A 16,139-nucleotide genomic window follows, 5' to 3' on the forward strand; every position below is an offset into this window, starting at 1 on the left:
TTTCCTTGGAAACTACTTTAACTATATCACAGAAATTTTGGCATGCTGTTTCATCATTATAATTTTCTTCCATAGTTACTAATTATTTCAATAATTTTTCTTTTTTCTTGTTATTTCATATTTCATTATTAAGCCTTTGTTTGCATCTGTGTCTTTTGTTTGTGATACTTGAAATTATTACTATTTTTGTTGCACTATAGTCTATAAAGAATATGTTTACTATTTCTTCTTTTTTCTATTTGTTTGCAATCTTTCTGTGCCTTAATACATTGTCAGTTTTTTAAAACACTCTGTGTTTTGGGGAAACACACATATTCTTTAATAAGTTGCATATAATTTTCTTTTAGCTATAGTTTCTCCAGCACTTTGATTAGTTGGATTTTTTTCTTTTTGTTTATCTTTCTGTTAATACTTGTTTAAAGCAAGAGAAACACTGAAAACTCCTGTCATTATTGTATTGTTGTTCATGTTTTCTGGTTGCTCAGTTAATATTTTCTTTATAAATTTACACACTATTATATTTATAGCATATAAATTTATTGATATTAAAAAAGAACTCCAAGTATTTTTGTGTATAATTCTTTTTTTCCTTTTTTCTATTTGAGGTATAGACCAAGTAATGGTATTTCTGGGTCAATGAATATACTTAGTTGCATAGTTTAATAACTTTTTGGACATAGTTACAAATTGCTTTCCAGAATGGCAGAACCAATTCCTAGTATGCATTCCCAAAGCCTGGAAAATGTGTTTCTTATCCAAATATAAGGGTGTATAATAGTGCATTATATACATATAATGGGCCTCGTGCGGAGTCATTTGAAATTGAACCTTCTGCTCAGACCTCACTATTACATTGCATGCTCCCTAGTTAATGATCAAGACACTATGTACCTCCTCCAATATAGTGATCTGTGTGTGTATGTATGTATGTAGGTAGGTATATATGTATATAAATAGATGCACCTATATTTTTATATATTTGTGTATGTATCTATATAGCTCTAGACATTAATTTTTGCTGTGTACTAATACTTCTAAGGTAGTTCTAATTTAAATTCAGGGAAGCTATACCTTAAGAAAGATTCATCCAGGGGCAGCTAGGTGGCTCAGGGAAGTCCTGGGTCCAAATTTGGCCTCAGATACTTCTTAATTGTGTATTCCTGGGCAAGTCACTTAACCCCCATTGCTTAGCCCCTACCTTTCTACTGCCTTGGAAATGATATTTAGTTTCAATTCTAAGAGAAAGTAAGGGAGAGACAGAGACAGAGAGATAACTGAAAAATAAAAAGAAGAAGGATATAATTTTACATAGACATAAATCTTTTTTGTCAAATTTTGCTATCTAATAAAAGTTAAAAAAACAAACTAATACTTTAGCTCAATGCTTTCCAAATTTTATGTAGTGACCCCTGTCAATGTTACTCCCTCTCACATAAGGTTATTCCCCTTTCATATAATCTATAAAACAGACTGTGTGAATAGTTTTCTTAAACTGTATTTTATTCTAGTAAAATTAAGAATTTATTACAACTTTTATAACAACATAAATTTAACTATTAAATATTTAAAATGATTATCAATGATCATCCTCAAGTTATTTCATTTTTTAATAAGCTGCCATTTAAAAAAAAACTAACTTCTTATATTCTGTTTACCAAAGTAAATGACATTAAGAAATCCAAGATATTTTGTACTCTTACACAAAGGCCACTTAACTTTAGTATTAGATGTTATTTTCAAAGGTATCAAGTAGCACAATCCAGTCCTACTGTGTCATTACCCCATGCTGCTAGTGAGATTGGCAAATCATGCCCACCTCAGCCTTCAATACACACTGACTCAAATTTTACCTTGTTTGTGCATATGTGTTGCATTAAGTAAATTGTGCTGCTTTTAACTTCCAGTGGGAGTGATTTCACCATGTTAGCCTCCCTTTTGTCAATTTTGATTTGAACTTACTTTTTCTTGGAAAAAAATCAGTATATTTATAAGAATTATACTTGAAAATATCCAATGATTTTGGCTGTGGTTTCATGCTCCTCAAGAGAATCTCTTGCCCTGCTGAGGAAGGAAAGTTCTGCTTTAGCCATTGTAAAAGACTTATTTCATAGTGGGATGGATCTGTAACCAGTAATACAGGAGTTCTTGACTTGGGGTCCACAAACCTCTTGGGGGATAGGTTTCAGGGGATCGGTCAACTTGGAAAGAGAAAAAAATTTACAGCTTTATTTTTTTTTACTACCTTTGGTTTTTTCTGTAATCCTGTGTTTTTCATTTTATGCATTTAAAAACATTATTTGGAAAAGGGGGGCCATAACTTTCACCACACGGCTTTGGGGATTGGGGAAGACATAAGAAAATATTAAGAAGCCCTGCATTAGTCTGTTATTTATAATTTTTTTCTTCAACAGCTTAAAAAGTCTTTACATAGTAGCTACAGAGGCTGCTTATGATCTCTAGATAAGCAATATGAATCAATAGTACTTTCTTCAGATCTTTCATTTCCTGTAGGTGTCTGCCACCATCTTAACCTTATGGAATTTGTTGTATAATAGCTCCAGAACCCTCTCTTGTTCAGAATCATTTGTGGAGTGACTTCATAGCAGTGGAACTGGGGTGGGCACCCACTGCTTTCTTATGTCTCATATGGGATCATTTATGACCTGGTGCAGGATATGATTATACTACTCTAAATTTTAATTCAGTAGCAGAAAGTTACTTTTTTAAACCCTTATTTTTCCTTTTAAAATCAAAACTAAGTTTTGGTTCCAAGGCAGAAGAGTGGTAAAGTATAGGTCAGTGATGGTGAACTTTTTAGAGACCAAGTGCCCAAACTGCAACTCTCACACAGCGTGTGCCTGCCTTACCCCAGACAGGGAAGGGAAAAGCACTGCCGTTGGGCTGCTGGGCAGATGAGTGGATGATGGGAGAAGTGTTCTAAGACTCAATGCAGAGGGGGAGGGGAGCAGCTCTCCAGCACATGTGGCATAGGTTCACCAACATAGGCCTAGAGCATCAGCTGGATCTGATATAATGAAGTTCAGTGTAAAATTTAACACTGACCAAATTTAACACAAAATGCCACCTTCACATCTACAAAATGGAGGGCCACAGTTCAGTACCAGATTGACGACTCCAAGCTCTAGATGAGTCAGTTGTGTTGGGTGTCATGTGGTCTGGGTTACAGAATGCAGAGAATGGCCTCTGCACCTCTGGCCCAAGTGTTCACTTCTGGACACTATAGTTAAGGACCATGATGGAGTGGCGAGTGTCCCAAGGAGAATGAGCACCTTCCATTCTGGTGTATAAAGATGGATCAAGGCACAGGGACTGTGTTCAGCCTGGAGAAACTCAGGATGACTGTAATCACTATATTCAGATGTTTGAAGATGTAACATGAGGAGGAAGGACTAGACTTTTTCTCTTTGACCAAAGTGGGCAGAGCTAGGAGCAGTGGGTGGCCATTGCAAATGGGCTAATTAGATCCATTATCAGGAAAAACTCCTCACCATTAAAGCTGTCCTAGGGGGAAATGGGTGTCCTTAGATTCCTCCTGGACGGTCTTTGTGAAGAGGGTGGATAGTAACTCGTCAGGTATGCTGGGGTGCTGAAGAGGGAGGGATGGAGGTTCCTTTCCTTCCAACCCTCCAATGCTGGGATTCTCTATCAACGTTTCCTGATTGCGCTCCTTCTGGAAGATGTCTGAGCTGCTCTTTCTCCAGTCAGCAGCCCAGCTCTTTTCAGATGATGATCCCGACTCTCCAAGGTTTTTGATGCCCACAGCCTATGGGGATAGGCCATCTGGATCGGCTCTGGTCTTTCCTTCATTGTAGTAACAAACTCAGTTGTTTAGTGCTGCAACTAGCCTGGCTCACATCTTCCATTTCATTGGTTATCAAAATGAAGGTCTTCTAAATGACTTTTACCATGAATAATTAAAAACTAGCAGATCCCTAGAAATCCTTTGGGCCAAGCTTTTAAGTGAGTAGCATTCTCCTGGACAGCAAAGACTATCTTTTCCTTTTCTTTCACTGCCTTGGGAATCTGATAGCATCTGCTGCCTAGGTCCAGCACTGAAAACGCTAGTTGTCTAGAGAACATTTCAGAGTGTCCTGAACTCTGGCATGGTTCAGTGGTCAGTGAGAGTCTTTGTAGACAATTTTCCTTAGCAGAGATTAGAAAACTCAGGTCAATGGCAAGAGACTTTAAGGCTAACTTTAGAATCCAAGAAAGCGTTCTGTGTCGTCTATTTCTTTTGTTTTATCCATAATTAAAACACAAACAAACAACATCCCCAAACCATAGTTATATCCTGTCCAAGAGGATAAGAACTTCAAGCATGCATAGATCTATGGAACTTTTCTTTCATGGTTCTGCTTTGTGGACATATCCATAGTGCTTTCTTTACAATGCTCAAGGTTTTTTACAAACATTGCATCATTTCTTTATGTCATTCTTACTTTTTAAAATAAATGAGGAGGCAACTGCTTGACTACAGGGGTTGGGGGGATATGATTGAGGAGAGACGCTAAATGAGCGCCCTAATGCAAATATCAACAACAGGGAAATGGGTTCAGAACAAGTACACATGTGATACCCAATGGAATCGCGCGTTGGCTAGAGGAGGGGTGGCGGGAGGGGGGGAGGAAAAGAAAATAATCTGTTTCCGATGAATAATGTATGAAAATGACCAAATAAAATAATGTTTAAAAATAAAAAATAAAATAAATTAGGGTACAATAAGCTCAAGAATTACATTCTGATTGATGCACCAGATATCCAAAAAATAGCTTAAAGTGAATCCCTATAGCAGATTTTATTAGTAAAACACTACCAAATCTGGGCTTGGTACAAATGGAAAAGACCATATCAGGTGTGATTGAACAATTATTTTAATAAATAACTTTTTATTAATATCCTTTGTTTTTACAACTCACATTTTCCAATGGATTCTTTATCTCCTCTTCCTTCCAGAGACCAATCTCTTATAAATAAAAAAGTTCAGCAAAACTAACCAACATATTGAAACTTTATTATATGCAGTGTTCCACACCTAGAGTTACTTCTCTTCCCTTTTCTTCTTCCTCACCCCCTTCATAGAATCTCTTCCTTAGATAGGGCCAAGGTTACTCATTTTTGTAGCATTTGGTCTTAATTCTTTTGTTATTATGTTCCCCCCATGTATATTGTTACATTATCATTCTATGTATTTTTCTAGTTCTGCTTACTTCATTTTGAATCAATTCATATAAACCTTCACATGCTTCTCTATATTACTTATTTGCATTCTTATAGCACAGTAATATTCCATTATATTCATGTACCATAACTTGTTTAGACATTCTCTAGTGAGTGGCCATTTACTTTGTTTATGCTACTACAAATAGTATTAGTACATATAAATATATACATGTTATAAATGTATACCATATATGCTATGTAGTGGTAAATATGAGGCTTTTGTCATTGACTTCCTTAAAGCATATATGACTTAAAAATGATTCATATTTATTTTTCTGTTGTTTGCAAAAATTCCCTTGCACTACTTCATCTGAAATATGTTAAAATGAAAATAACTTTTAAAAAATTGGAATTTATGTCACTAAGCCTGCTACAAAAGTAGGCAGTTGGATCAGATGTACCTTTTGGCAAAAACAAACAAAAAACCACCATGATTCTATATTGTATAAATAAATGTCTATGTTATTTCATTAGAAGCTGATTTGGTTTAACTTTCTCCTTTTCTGTGTTTTCCCAGATATGATCTTTCTTCAAGGATCAGAGGTCATATTTAAAGTGGCCTTAAGTCTGCTTGGAAGCCATAAACCCTTGATTCTACAACATGAAAATTTAGAAACCATAGTAGATTTTATTAAAAATACACTACCAAATCTGGGCTTGGTGCAAATGGAAAAGACCATAAATCAGGTATGATTGAATGTAGGTGTTTACAAAATTCAAGTTGCACTTAGATGTATCCTGAACAGTGATTTCTGTGTAATCAGGTGATCTTGGAGAGCAGGAATTAGTTGTGTCTTGCACAACTACTTATCCAATCCAACACTTTGCACTTAGTAGGTGATTAACAACTATTTGACAGCCAATAGCAATGAATTTAGTGGTAAAATTCACCAATAGAAAAATGCCTAGGATGTTTAAATTAAAAATATTAGTGCACATATTAGCAGTCATTAAGATTTAGAATGTTTAATTCTAATATTTTACTTTTCTAAAATATTCAGATGTTGTCTAAAGTTTTTCATGTGGATTTAATAATGCTTTGATTTTTCTGCAGAGGAGGACTATTAATGCATTTCCTTTTAAAGCAAAAATGTTTTAATAATAATGCCATATTATATATATATATATGTGTATATATATATATAATTTTTATTACACAAGCATATAGTTGGGAGGGAAAATGTAAATTATATAAGTATGTAATTGATGGGGGACCAGTGTTTTTAGAATTCAATTCTTCACTCTTTAATTTTAACATCTCTACTTCAAACTGTAGAAAGAGATTTGTTACTTGAAAAATTGAGTGTGATTTATTAAATATTTTGGATGGCTGAATATTAAAACCAGGACCAATAGATGAACGTTTCAAGGATGCAGAAGTTGGCTTAATAGAGAGAGAAGCACTTCTCAAAAATGACAGACCCTTGGAGTTGGATAGGATTTCAGAGTTCATCTAGTCTAATTTGTACTTGCCCAGGAATTTCCACATGCATGACCAACCTACTTGCTGTATGTGACTTTCCATTTCTCATTCACCCATGCCTTTTGCACCAGCTCTTCCCTATTCATGTTATCCACTTGGTTTTTCCTCAGTCTAAATTTCTAGACCAAACCCTTTTGAGTGACTATAAATCTTAGTTAGAAGGTGCTGCAATATTTTGGGTGTTTAGTAGGTTTTAATTAGTACAGTTAGAAAGTCAAAAAAATTTTTAAATAGTTTTTATTGATTTTGTTTTTCTATAACCTAGATTTCCTCCTAAATCTGTCCTCTGCTCTACTCCCTTATACCTTAAAAATATTTTTTAAAGAATGAGAAGTAGAGAAAAACATCCAAAAAATGATAGACATATCCTAAATATCTGAAATTGTGTGCAACACTTCACACCTATAGACCCAAGCTATACAAAGGAGCATGAGGGAGTGGATATATTCTTCTAGCCCTTCTTTAGGGTCTAGTTTATTCTTCATAATTTAAAATTTTCAATTTCAATTTGTGTGTGTGTGTGTAGGCAGTTCTTTCATTCCCATTGTTTTCTCATGATGCACATTGTTGACTCTGCTTACTTTGTTTTGAATCAGTTCATGTAATTCTTCCTTTGCTTCTCTATATTCATCATGCACAGTCTTTCTTCCAAAACAATAATATTCCTTTACATTCTTACACCATAGTTTGTTTAGCCACAGACTATAAACTGCTTGTGGGCTTTTCCAATCCTTTTCTTATCTCCTAACATAAGGTAAATATTCAAGAAATACTAGTTGATTGCTTTATTATGCATGCAAATTAAAATCTCTTTCTGGTGAACTATTTAGGTATTTCACCTTTATCTGCAGTTTTATGGGAACTCAGAGTAACTCTCCAAGAGCAGCATAAAGTAATTTATAGACCCATATGCATTCCAATGTCTTCAAGTTCATTTTCCCTCTCTCATGAAAAACATCCCTATGCAGTTGGTCTTTCATTATCCATTTCAAAGCTTCCAATTATGAGAAGCTCACTTTTCAGTCTGACCTTGTATTTCCTAGCCTGTTAGTTTTAGCTATTTTTGCGATTCTTTCAGATACAACTTCAACATAGTACATTGTAAATTGATCTCCCTCCTAAAAGGAAAGACCTCCTTCTTTGTTCTAACTTACTGAGAAGATGAAGTTCCATGACAAAAGGAAAGGCATGCTTTCAATGAAAGGAATGATTCATGAGCATTTATAATAGGAAGACAATGGAATGAAAGTATTTAAGAAGATGGAGATGGTCAGTAGTGTAAAAAGCTTTAGGGATATCAAGTAGAATTAAGCCTGAGACATGACCATTGGATGTAACAATAAAAAGATTATTGGTAACTTTTGTAACAGTTAAATTAGTTTCTAGTAATAAAAGTATTATATTTTATGAGGTTTATTAAAGATTATTAGAAATCAAGGATACAAAATAATAAACCATGTGCCTAGGGCTGATTAGCCCATTCACATTTTACTCACTACGTACTACATGTTGCAATGTCTGAGTAGAGGAAGAGACCGAAGTAGCCATTACAGCCAGTTTAAATACTAATTGTGATCTTGCCCAGATGAAGACTCAGGTGAGATTATAGGGAATTCTGGGAAGTACCAAGGACTTCTGGGGATTGAAGTATGGTATTCAAATCTCCATTTTTAAATAACCCCCTGTGATCATATTGGGAAACCAGTTTCCCCAATAGGATCATGGAAACATAATCAATTTAAAGATTGCAGTAATTTGTGGGTAAAAGGAAAAGAGAACAAAACCAATGATTGCTAGGCGCATTGACAAAAAGCCAGTTAGGGGGCAGTCCCCTTTGGCATAAGAGTATACATACAAGTAAATGTTCAATCAACCACACCCAAAGTTCATTCTTGATCTTCTCGTGCACAGCTTGTGGTCTGTGGAGGCATCTTCATGGTGTCTTCTCCAAACAGTTCAGTTTTTGGATTTGGAGAGGTAGCATGTTTCTTAACCTAAAATTCTTCTCAAGGAATTTAAACTTTGCAATTTAAAATGATAATAAATTTTACATTTTTACATACCCCCCCCCCAAGAAGGTGATTGAAAAATACCGGGATCACTTAGGGATACATGGCTGAGTTATGAGTTATATGAATCAATTGGTAAGAGAAATCAAAAACATAAAAATGTCCAAATAAAAAATATAATTTCTTGATGAAATATAGACTACCAAAGTTTTATGTATAAAAATTCCAAGTAAAGGAAAAGTAAATCTATAACAGGTCCTTGAATCAAGGCCCAATTAAAATGATATAAGCAATTAAGCATTTACCCAGTCAGTAGCCAGGACTACAGAAAGTTGCCCCATTATGGAAGACATAATAGGGACTAGATTATAGGAGCCAGGTAGGAGCCAAATTTGAGATACTTGTCTATAAGCATTTTCACAAGGAAGGCCTACGTCTTAACGTATGTTAAGCATTGCAACTTCTATTCTCACACTAGGTTCAAGTCCTTTGTATTGGCTTAGAAATGCATCAATCCTACCTGGATTGGTTTCTTCTTTTTTGACCTGTGTGCTCTTTTGGCACAATTCAGGTTTATCTTTGTGCTTCTTTGGCCCTGTGCAATGGCTCTTTTGTATATCTTGTCCTGGAATCAGACAGAATCATTAAGTATAAAGTCCCATAATTTTTTTAAACAATTAATGGCATCATTTTTATAGTCTCAAGCTTTGGGGGCATGCATTGACATTATAGCAAATATATTTTAAACTTATATTACTGCTAAATCAAAAAAAGTTAAAGAAAACCTTAATACTGGTAACATGTGCTTCAAATATAAAGAGGAGAGAAAAAATAAAAAACTGAAATAGTATATTACACATGCAAACAAAATATAATAATAAAAGAGTTATTCAGTTCAAAAATAAAACTTATAATCATTGACACACTGTCAGCTAAGGAAATGTAGAATACAAGGTTTCTCACCAAAAGTGAGATCCATTTCCTCTTCATACCTGGCCATGATCCACTGTGAGTACAAGCAAATGAATTTCACAAGGTAACAGTTTTTTAATAAAGAACAGTAGTACAAATATGTAGGTATTAATATCCCCAAAATTCTCACTAGCCCAATTAATTACAATAGCAAACAAACCCACTATCATATTTGATATAAGTTGCTGTATGGCATTTTTAAAAGCCTATGAATTGATGGATATTTGTCACAATTTTTACAAATGTAACAAATCTTTCAATCTTGGTAAACATATTTTAAACAAAGTAGAACTTATTTCGGTCTAGAACATCCTCAAGAAATCTAGATATCATTAAAAAAATGTGGAAGAGAAGTCTAGGAAAAACTCAAACCTCTGTACTGTTGATGTTGGGTAAAGTGAGCTGAAGAGTTATAAATGAGAGAGATGCTCCTCTTTTGGGAGTTATCCAGAGGGGTACAATGCCCTGGTATTAACTTCCCAGCTCCTTTGGTATGAGACTGTGATGTCCCCTCCATTCACATTTTTATAAATGTGGGAGGTGGGGATTATAATTGCATTTCACTTCAACTACTAAAATGAACCTTACCTCCTGTTAGGGGCAGGCAAAATGACCAGAGTTGTTGAAAAAAAATCTAAAAATCATTTCTAAAAGACCCCTTAAAATCATTTTGAGATATGTAGCTCATTAAATTTTCCAAAGGTTGTTATACAATTGTAACCAGTTTTTTATGAAGTCTATCCATCCTTTAGGTGACAATTTACAAATTCAAAACAGAAAAAAGCTGTTTTTATATATGGGCTTATTCAATAATATTTGTTCAGTATAGTTATAGGGGAAAAGCAACAGAATATAACAGTAGTTAAAACCCAGTACATTAAAATGATTCAGTGTAACAGAATAGTATTGAATACTTTAAAGTTCATTGGGGTTTTTTGTTTGTTTTTATCCATGTAGATACCTATTGTCAGAAGGCAGAAGATTGGTAAGGAGTAGGCAGTGAGGTTCAAGTGACTTGCCCAAGGTCACACAGCCAAGAAGTGTCCGAGGCCGGATTAGAACTCAGGACCTCCCATCTCTAGGCCTGGCTCTCAATCCACTGAGCCACTGAGCTGCTCCCCCATAGTGAGGGTGGGTTTTAGGAATCTCAAATTGGACCAAAGAGTTGCAGGGAGATGAATTTCTCACCTGAATCTCAGGTGAGATAAGTAACAGATCCAGTGCTCTCAAAAGATACCCTTTGAAATAAGCCATGCTTATAATTTCCTGTTTGGAAAAGTCTCTTCCTTCTCCTTGTTGTCCCCCCCTGTGGTCCCTGTAGCCCAAGGAAGAACACCCCCGTTTTTACCAGCTGGTTTGTGATTCCTGAAGACGCAGAAGCTACCAGCAGCCAGGGTCCTGGGGCTGGGACTGAGGCAATGAGCAATCTGGGTCAGAGGCCAGAGTTGCTGGGGCTGGGGCTGGGGGCAGGGCGGGGCAGCGATCTGGGTCAAGCAGGTCTGGATTACTGGAGCGCAGGAGCCAGGCAGGCAGGGCTGGGACCAGGTGAGCCATCTTGGACAAGAAGGTCAGGAGGAGCTCAAGAATTAGTTTTGCTGAAAAGCCTTGGCAGGAGGAACGTGGCTTAAAAAACATTATCTAGGGTATCTTTTAAAAATTTTTTTTTGAGAAGTTCTCATCCACTCTAGTAGTTGCCATTTCTGTAAAAATTAAATCAGTTTCTAGCAATAAAAGTATTATATTTTATGAGGTTTATTAAAGATTATTAGAAATCAAGGATACAAAATAATAAACCACGTGCCTAGGGTTGATTAGGCCATTCACATTTTACTCACTACTTACTACATGTTGCAATGTCTGAGTAGAGGAAGAGGCCAAAGTAGCCATTACAGCCAGTTTAAATACTCATTGTGATCTTGCCCAGGTGAAGACTCAGGTGAGATTATAGGGAATTCTGGGAAGGACTTCTGGGGATTGAAGTCTAGGGTTAAAATCTCCATTTTTATACTTTAGAGATCCTAATTTTTATAGAGCAGTGGGGTTGAAGGCCTTAATATAGGCCAGATTGATTTCCTGAAAGATAAGAGTTGTTTCACTTTTGCTTCGTATCCTGAGTACCTAAAAGTGTCTGGCACATTGTAAGTGGTTAATGTTTATGAAATTGTTATTAAACATGTATAGAGGGTAGCTGGGTAGCTCAGTGGATTGAGAGCCAGGCCTAGAGACGGGAGGTCCTAGGTTCAAATCTGGCCTCAGCCACTTCCTAGCTGGGTGACCCTGGGCAAGTCACTTGACCCCCATTGCCTAGCCCTTACCGCTCTTCTGACTTGGAGCCAATACAGAGTATTGACTCCAAGACGGAAGGTAAGAGTTTAAAAAAAAAAACAAAAACATGATTTATGTTGAGATTGAGTCTACCAAGCCCTCACATATTTTTCACAGGATCTTTGATCTCACCATGACTCCTCTGTTGTATATTTGTGCATTTGATTTATTGAATTGAGGTGTACAATTTGCAATTTATCCTTATTTCATCTTATTTCGTTTGGCCCAATCAACCATCCTTGAAGAAAGATGAATATGGAATTGAGGTAGAAGTTGCAAAGAGTTGATATTAACACTGAATATATGAGAAAGCATCTTACCAAATAGAGATATCCTCAAGTTAAATGGCTTGCTCTTTGCTGGAGGTTTCAGGCAGAAGCTACATGACTACTTTCGGAGGATGATGTAGAAGAGATTCTATACTCAGTATGTTTGCAATCCACTCCCTTCCTTGCTTTCTGGTCTTCTTGTCATTTACAAGCATACCATTGTCAGTGCTTTCATTCAAATCATTTATCAAAGTGTTGAACAGCACAGCGCCAGATCATTTGGGTACTCAGTTATAGAGTTTCTCACAAGTTAACACTAACCTATTGATATGTTGTGACCCACTCTTGTGATCTGACCAGTTACCCAGAACTAAATCTTCCTAGGAATATACTATAGTCTTAACAAATATCTCTTATTTCCTCCACAAGGATTTTTGTTCTCTTGCCTTATCTGCTTGTTCCTTCCTTGCTACCAACAAACATGTCCAGATCTCCACCATCCTTAGAAAACCTTTTTATGACCCTTCAGGTTATCATCTTGTGTTTTTCTTCCCTTTTACAGCCAAGCTTCTAGAACAGGTGTTCTGCACTCTTTGGCTTATTTCTTGCTCACTCTTTGACTCCTTGCATTCTTTCTTCTGACCCCTCCACCTAACCAACACCACTATCCCACTGGGTTTTCAGGGCATTGCTCTTTCTTACTTCTGTATATCTGCAGGGTTCCTCTCATTCTTTTTTACAAGTTCATCCTTCATGTTATAAGGCAGGGCTCTAGAGCTTTCCAACATCCTCTGAATCTTTAACCCAGTAGCCAGTTAACAAAGGAGAGATGGATTAGACAATATCATTAGGCATGTATGATCAGAAAGGAAGGTCAGACATATGACAAGGATGAAACTGAGACTTTCTTCTTCATCAGTATCTGCTTCATTTTATTGGGTAAACTTCTTGTGGAGGATTTTTGGGAGGGCATGGATAAGATGGATAAGAAGGTATGGATGGATTGCTACATACACCTTTGGAAGGAATATACTCATAGTAATGAAATCACAGATCCATTGGAGTATGCTGGTGAATGCCAAGATTTTGGAATGGTTTTATTGAGCCTTTTTGAGAGAAAGATTGATTTCCTCTCTCTTGTGAACTAAGAACTCTTATTAGAGTGATGGGAATTTGAAGTGGAAACTAGATAGTAAAGAAAAAGAAAAGATGATAAATATTTGCAACATAGAGCTCTCCCTCCCTCTCTCTCTCTCTCTCTCTCTCTCTCTCTCTCCCTCTCTCTCCCTCTCCCCCGTCTCTCTGTGTATGTCTATCTCTACTTCACTCCCTCCCTCCCTTTTCCCTCCTTCTTCTCTTGGCCTTGCCTCTTCTTTCTAGGTTTTCTCTAGAACATTTCTCTAGCCTGCATTCTACTTGCCAGCAGCTTACCCATCCCTAATGATACTAAGCTCTTTGAAGTTTACTTATTTCCAAAGGAAATTATGGCAGCAGAGTAGGGAACAAACTGAGACAATTCCTTCAATTCCAGTATTTCTTGGCTTCTGATAATCAGGTAGAACAGAGAAAGAACAGCAATAACCAAAAAAAGCAGGGAAATTCATAGGAATCTTCTGTAGGGCGTGCCTTGCTAAAGTTTGAAGTATTCTTTTCATATGTTGTGTTAGCCCAAGTAGTAAAAAAGCAAAAGCAGCGAACATGACCTGAGAAAGTTGGGAATGGTGTTATTATTCCCCTATTGATAAAAGATGGTAATTTGTTGATGCCATTTTCAGTTGTCTACTTGCTAAGCATACCTTTTGATTAAATTTAAGTGAAAAGATCCACCCTATTTAAAAAAATTTTTTTTCCTATTTATCAAAAGAGTATGATAGTGGAAAGAATTCAAATTGGCAATCAGAAGAGACATGGATCCTGATTCTGACATTTAATAGTTGCATGACAATGACAAGTCACTATACCTCCCTGTGACTCAGTTTACTCATTTACAAAATAGAGAAAATGATAGTTAATTAATGCCCAGGATTATTGTGAGGATTGGGTGAGATAATGTAGGTGAAGTGCTTTGTAAACCTTCAAGTGCCACAGATCAGGTAGTTTCCTTGTATTTTAGCCCTATAGCCCATGTCCACATTTTGTGTCCCTTTTTCCTTTTATTCACATTATTTTGTTCCTCTTCTGTTCCTTTCCTTTATTTGTCATCATTTGTGCTAATGCATCAGTCATGAGCTGAAAATTGTGACTAGTTTTGTCACTAGTTTCAAACCTAGAGGCCAGTGACTGTTCTTTTTTCTCTAATCCCACAAGCCCCTGTGGTATGACGAGCTGCTATTCAAAGGGAATCACAAGGCTTCTCCCCCACCCCCTCAATAGTCTTCATAAAAAGCAGACAGGGACCCAAACTTAGAGCAAGAAAAGAAAGTCTGCCATTTCTTGCTCTTTTTCCCAGCTTCCGGCTAGAAACTTAATACTTTCTTTAGACTCTTCCTATTCCTCCTTCGTATTCCCAGAGTCTCTTCCAATGGTACTTTGTACCCATGGAGTCAGACAGGTGCAAGACTTCCTGTGGGGTCAGGAACACCACACAGATGGGCTTGTACCAGCTGGAAGTTTCTGGGTGGCCATTAAGGGCAGCCATGACCCTATTTAATTCATTCTATAGATCACAGAGCCTTAAGGAACTATGGCCTGATCTGGGCCCAGAAGGAGAAAGAGCATGATTCCCAATGCCAGTTACAGATATTTGTAAAAGCTATGCTGAACCCTCCAGCTGTCACCTAGAAGCCCAAGAGCAGCTGTGAATCGGGGCACTTCTAAAAAGATCAGACATGGTAGTATCTGGGTAGCCCAGTGGATTGCGAGCCAGGCTTAGAGACAGGAGGTCCTGGGTTCAAATTTTCCCTCAGACACTTCCTAGCTATGTGACCCTGGGTAAGTCACTTAACCCCCATTGCTTAGCCTTTACTGCTCTTCTGTCTTGGAACAAATACACAATATTGATTCTAGGATGGAAGGATAAGGGTTTAAAAACTAATAATAATAAATAAAAATGAAATAAAAAGATTAGATAAAGATCAGGCAGGGGCAAATGCATCTTGTCTAGTGAAGGACCCCGGATTTTCCTTGTCATAATTTCTTCATGTTTCTTCTAGATTAACGATGATTTGAGACTGAAAGAGAAATATTCTTGTGCTTAAAATGGTCAGCTGTCATGAATCAAAAGTGTCAGACACATAGAGATGAAAAACAAAAGGTATATCAGAGGCTTTGTGAAATGGGAATAAAGCCAATATTTCTGCATACTTTTTGTACTCTTTTTTTTTTTATTAAAACAAAACCATTAGCCATAGCTATGCCCAAGTCCAAAAGCTTGGATACAGATGGGATAGTTGTTTAAAGAGTTACCTATCATATTAAATATACAGTCTTAAGAAGCTTAGGTCTTGGATGCACAGACAAAATAACTTTGGGACTGTTTGTGCCATTAAAAATGGATAGCTTGTTATCTTTCACAGGCAACGCTGAAAACCTGGAACTGGGACCTTAAGAACCTTATGACAGGCTCAACAAATGGAAATGTCAACTTCATGTGCTCAGCTCCAAGTATCTGCAAGTTATATGAAAAACTTAGGAAAGCCAAGCATGGAACTTACGGGCTATTGGTTAACTTCAAATTGTGCCACATTTTAAAAGATGGAATGGGGGAAAGAAAAGACAACACCCACAAAACTACTCTGATACTTCATTGCTTTCAGATATTAGCGAGCTGAGAAGAGCTTTATATAAGACCTTGAGGCAATGAATGGAATGCTCATCTTGAAGTCAGAGATCTGGAGTTCA

General features: G+C 36.6%; 1 protein-coding gene across 12 annotated transcripts in view; it reads left to right on the forward strand.

Moving 5' to 3' along the window:
- The window catches only part of TBC1D1 (TBC1 domain family member 1), a 341,861-nt gene that overhangs the window by 310,915 nt on the left and 14,807 nt on the right, over window positions 1-16,139 (forward strand). For all 12 annotated transcript variants that reach the window (XM_007496571.3, XM_056802524.1, XM_007496573.3 and 9 more), the window contains one exon: window positions 5,759-5,928. In XM_007496571.3, the coding sequence (XP_007496633.1) occupies window positions 5,759-5,928 (170 nt within the window). The remainder of the gene's footprint in view (window positions 1-5,758; window positions 5,929-16,139) is intronic.

Source organism: Monodelphis domestica, chromosome 6 (assembly GCF_027887165.1).
Source record: "Monodelphis domestica isolate mMonDom1 chromosome 6, mMonDom1.pri, whole genome shotgun sequence".
Taxonomy (NCBI): Eukaryota; Metazoa; Chordata; class Mammalia; order Didelphimorphia; family Didelphidae; genus Monodelphis; species Monodelphis domestica.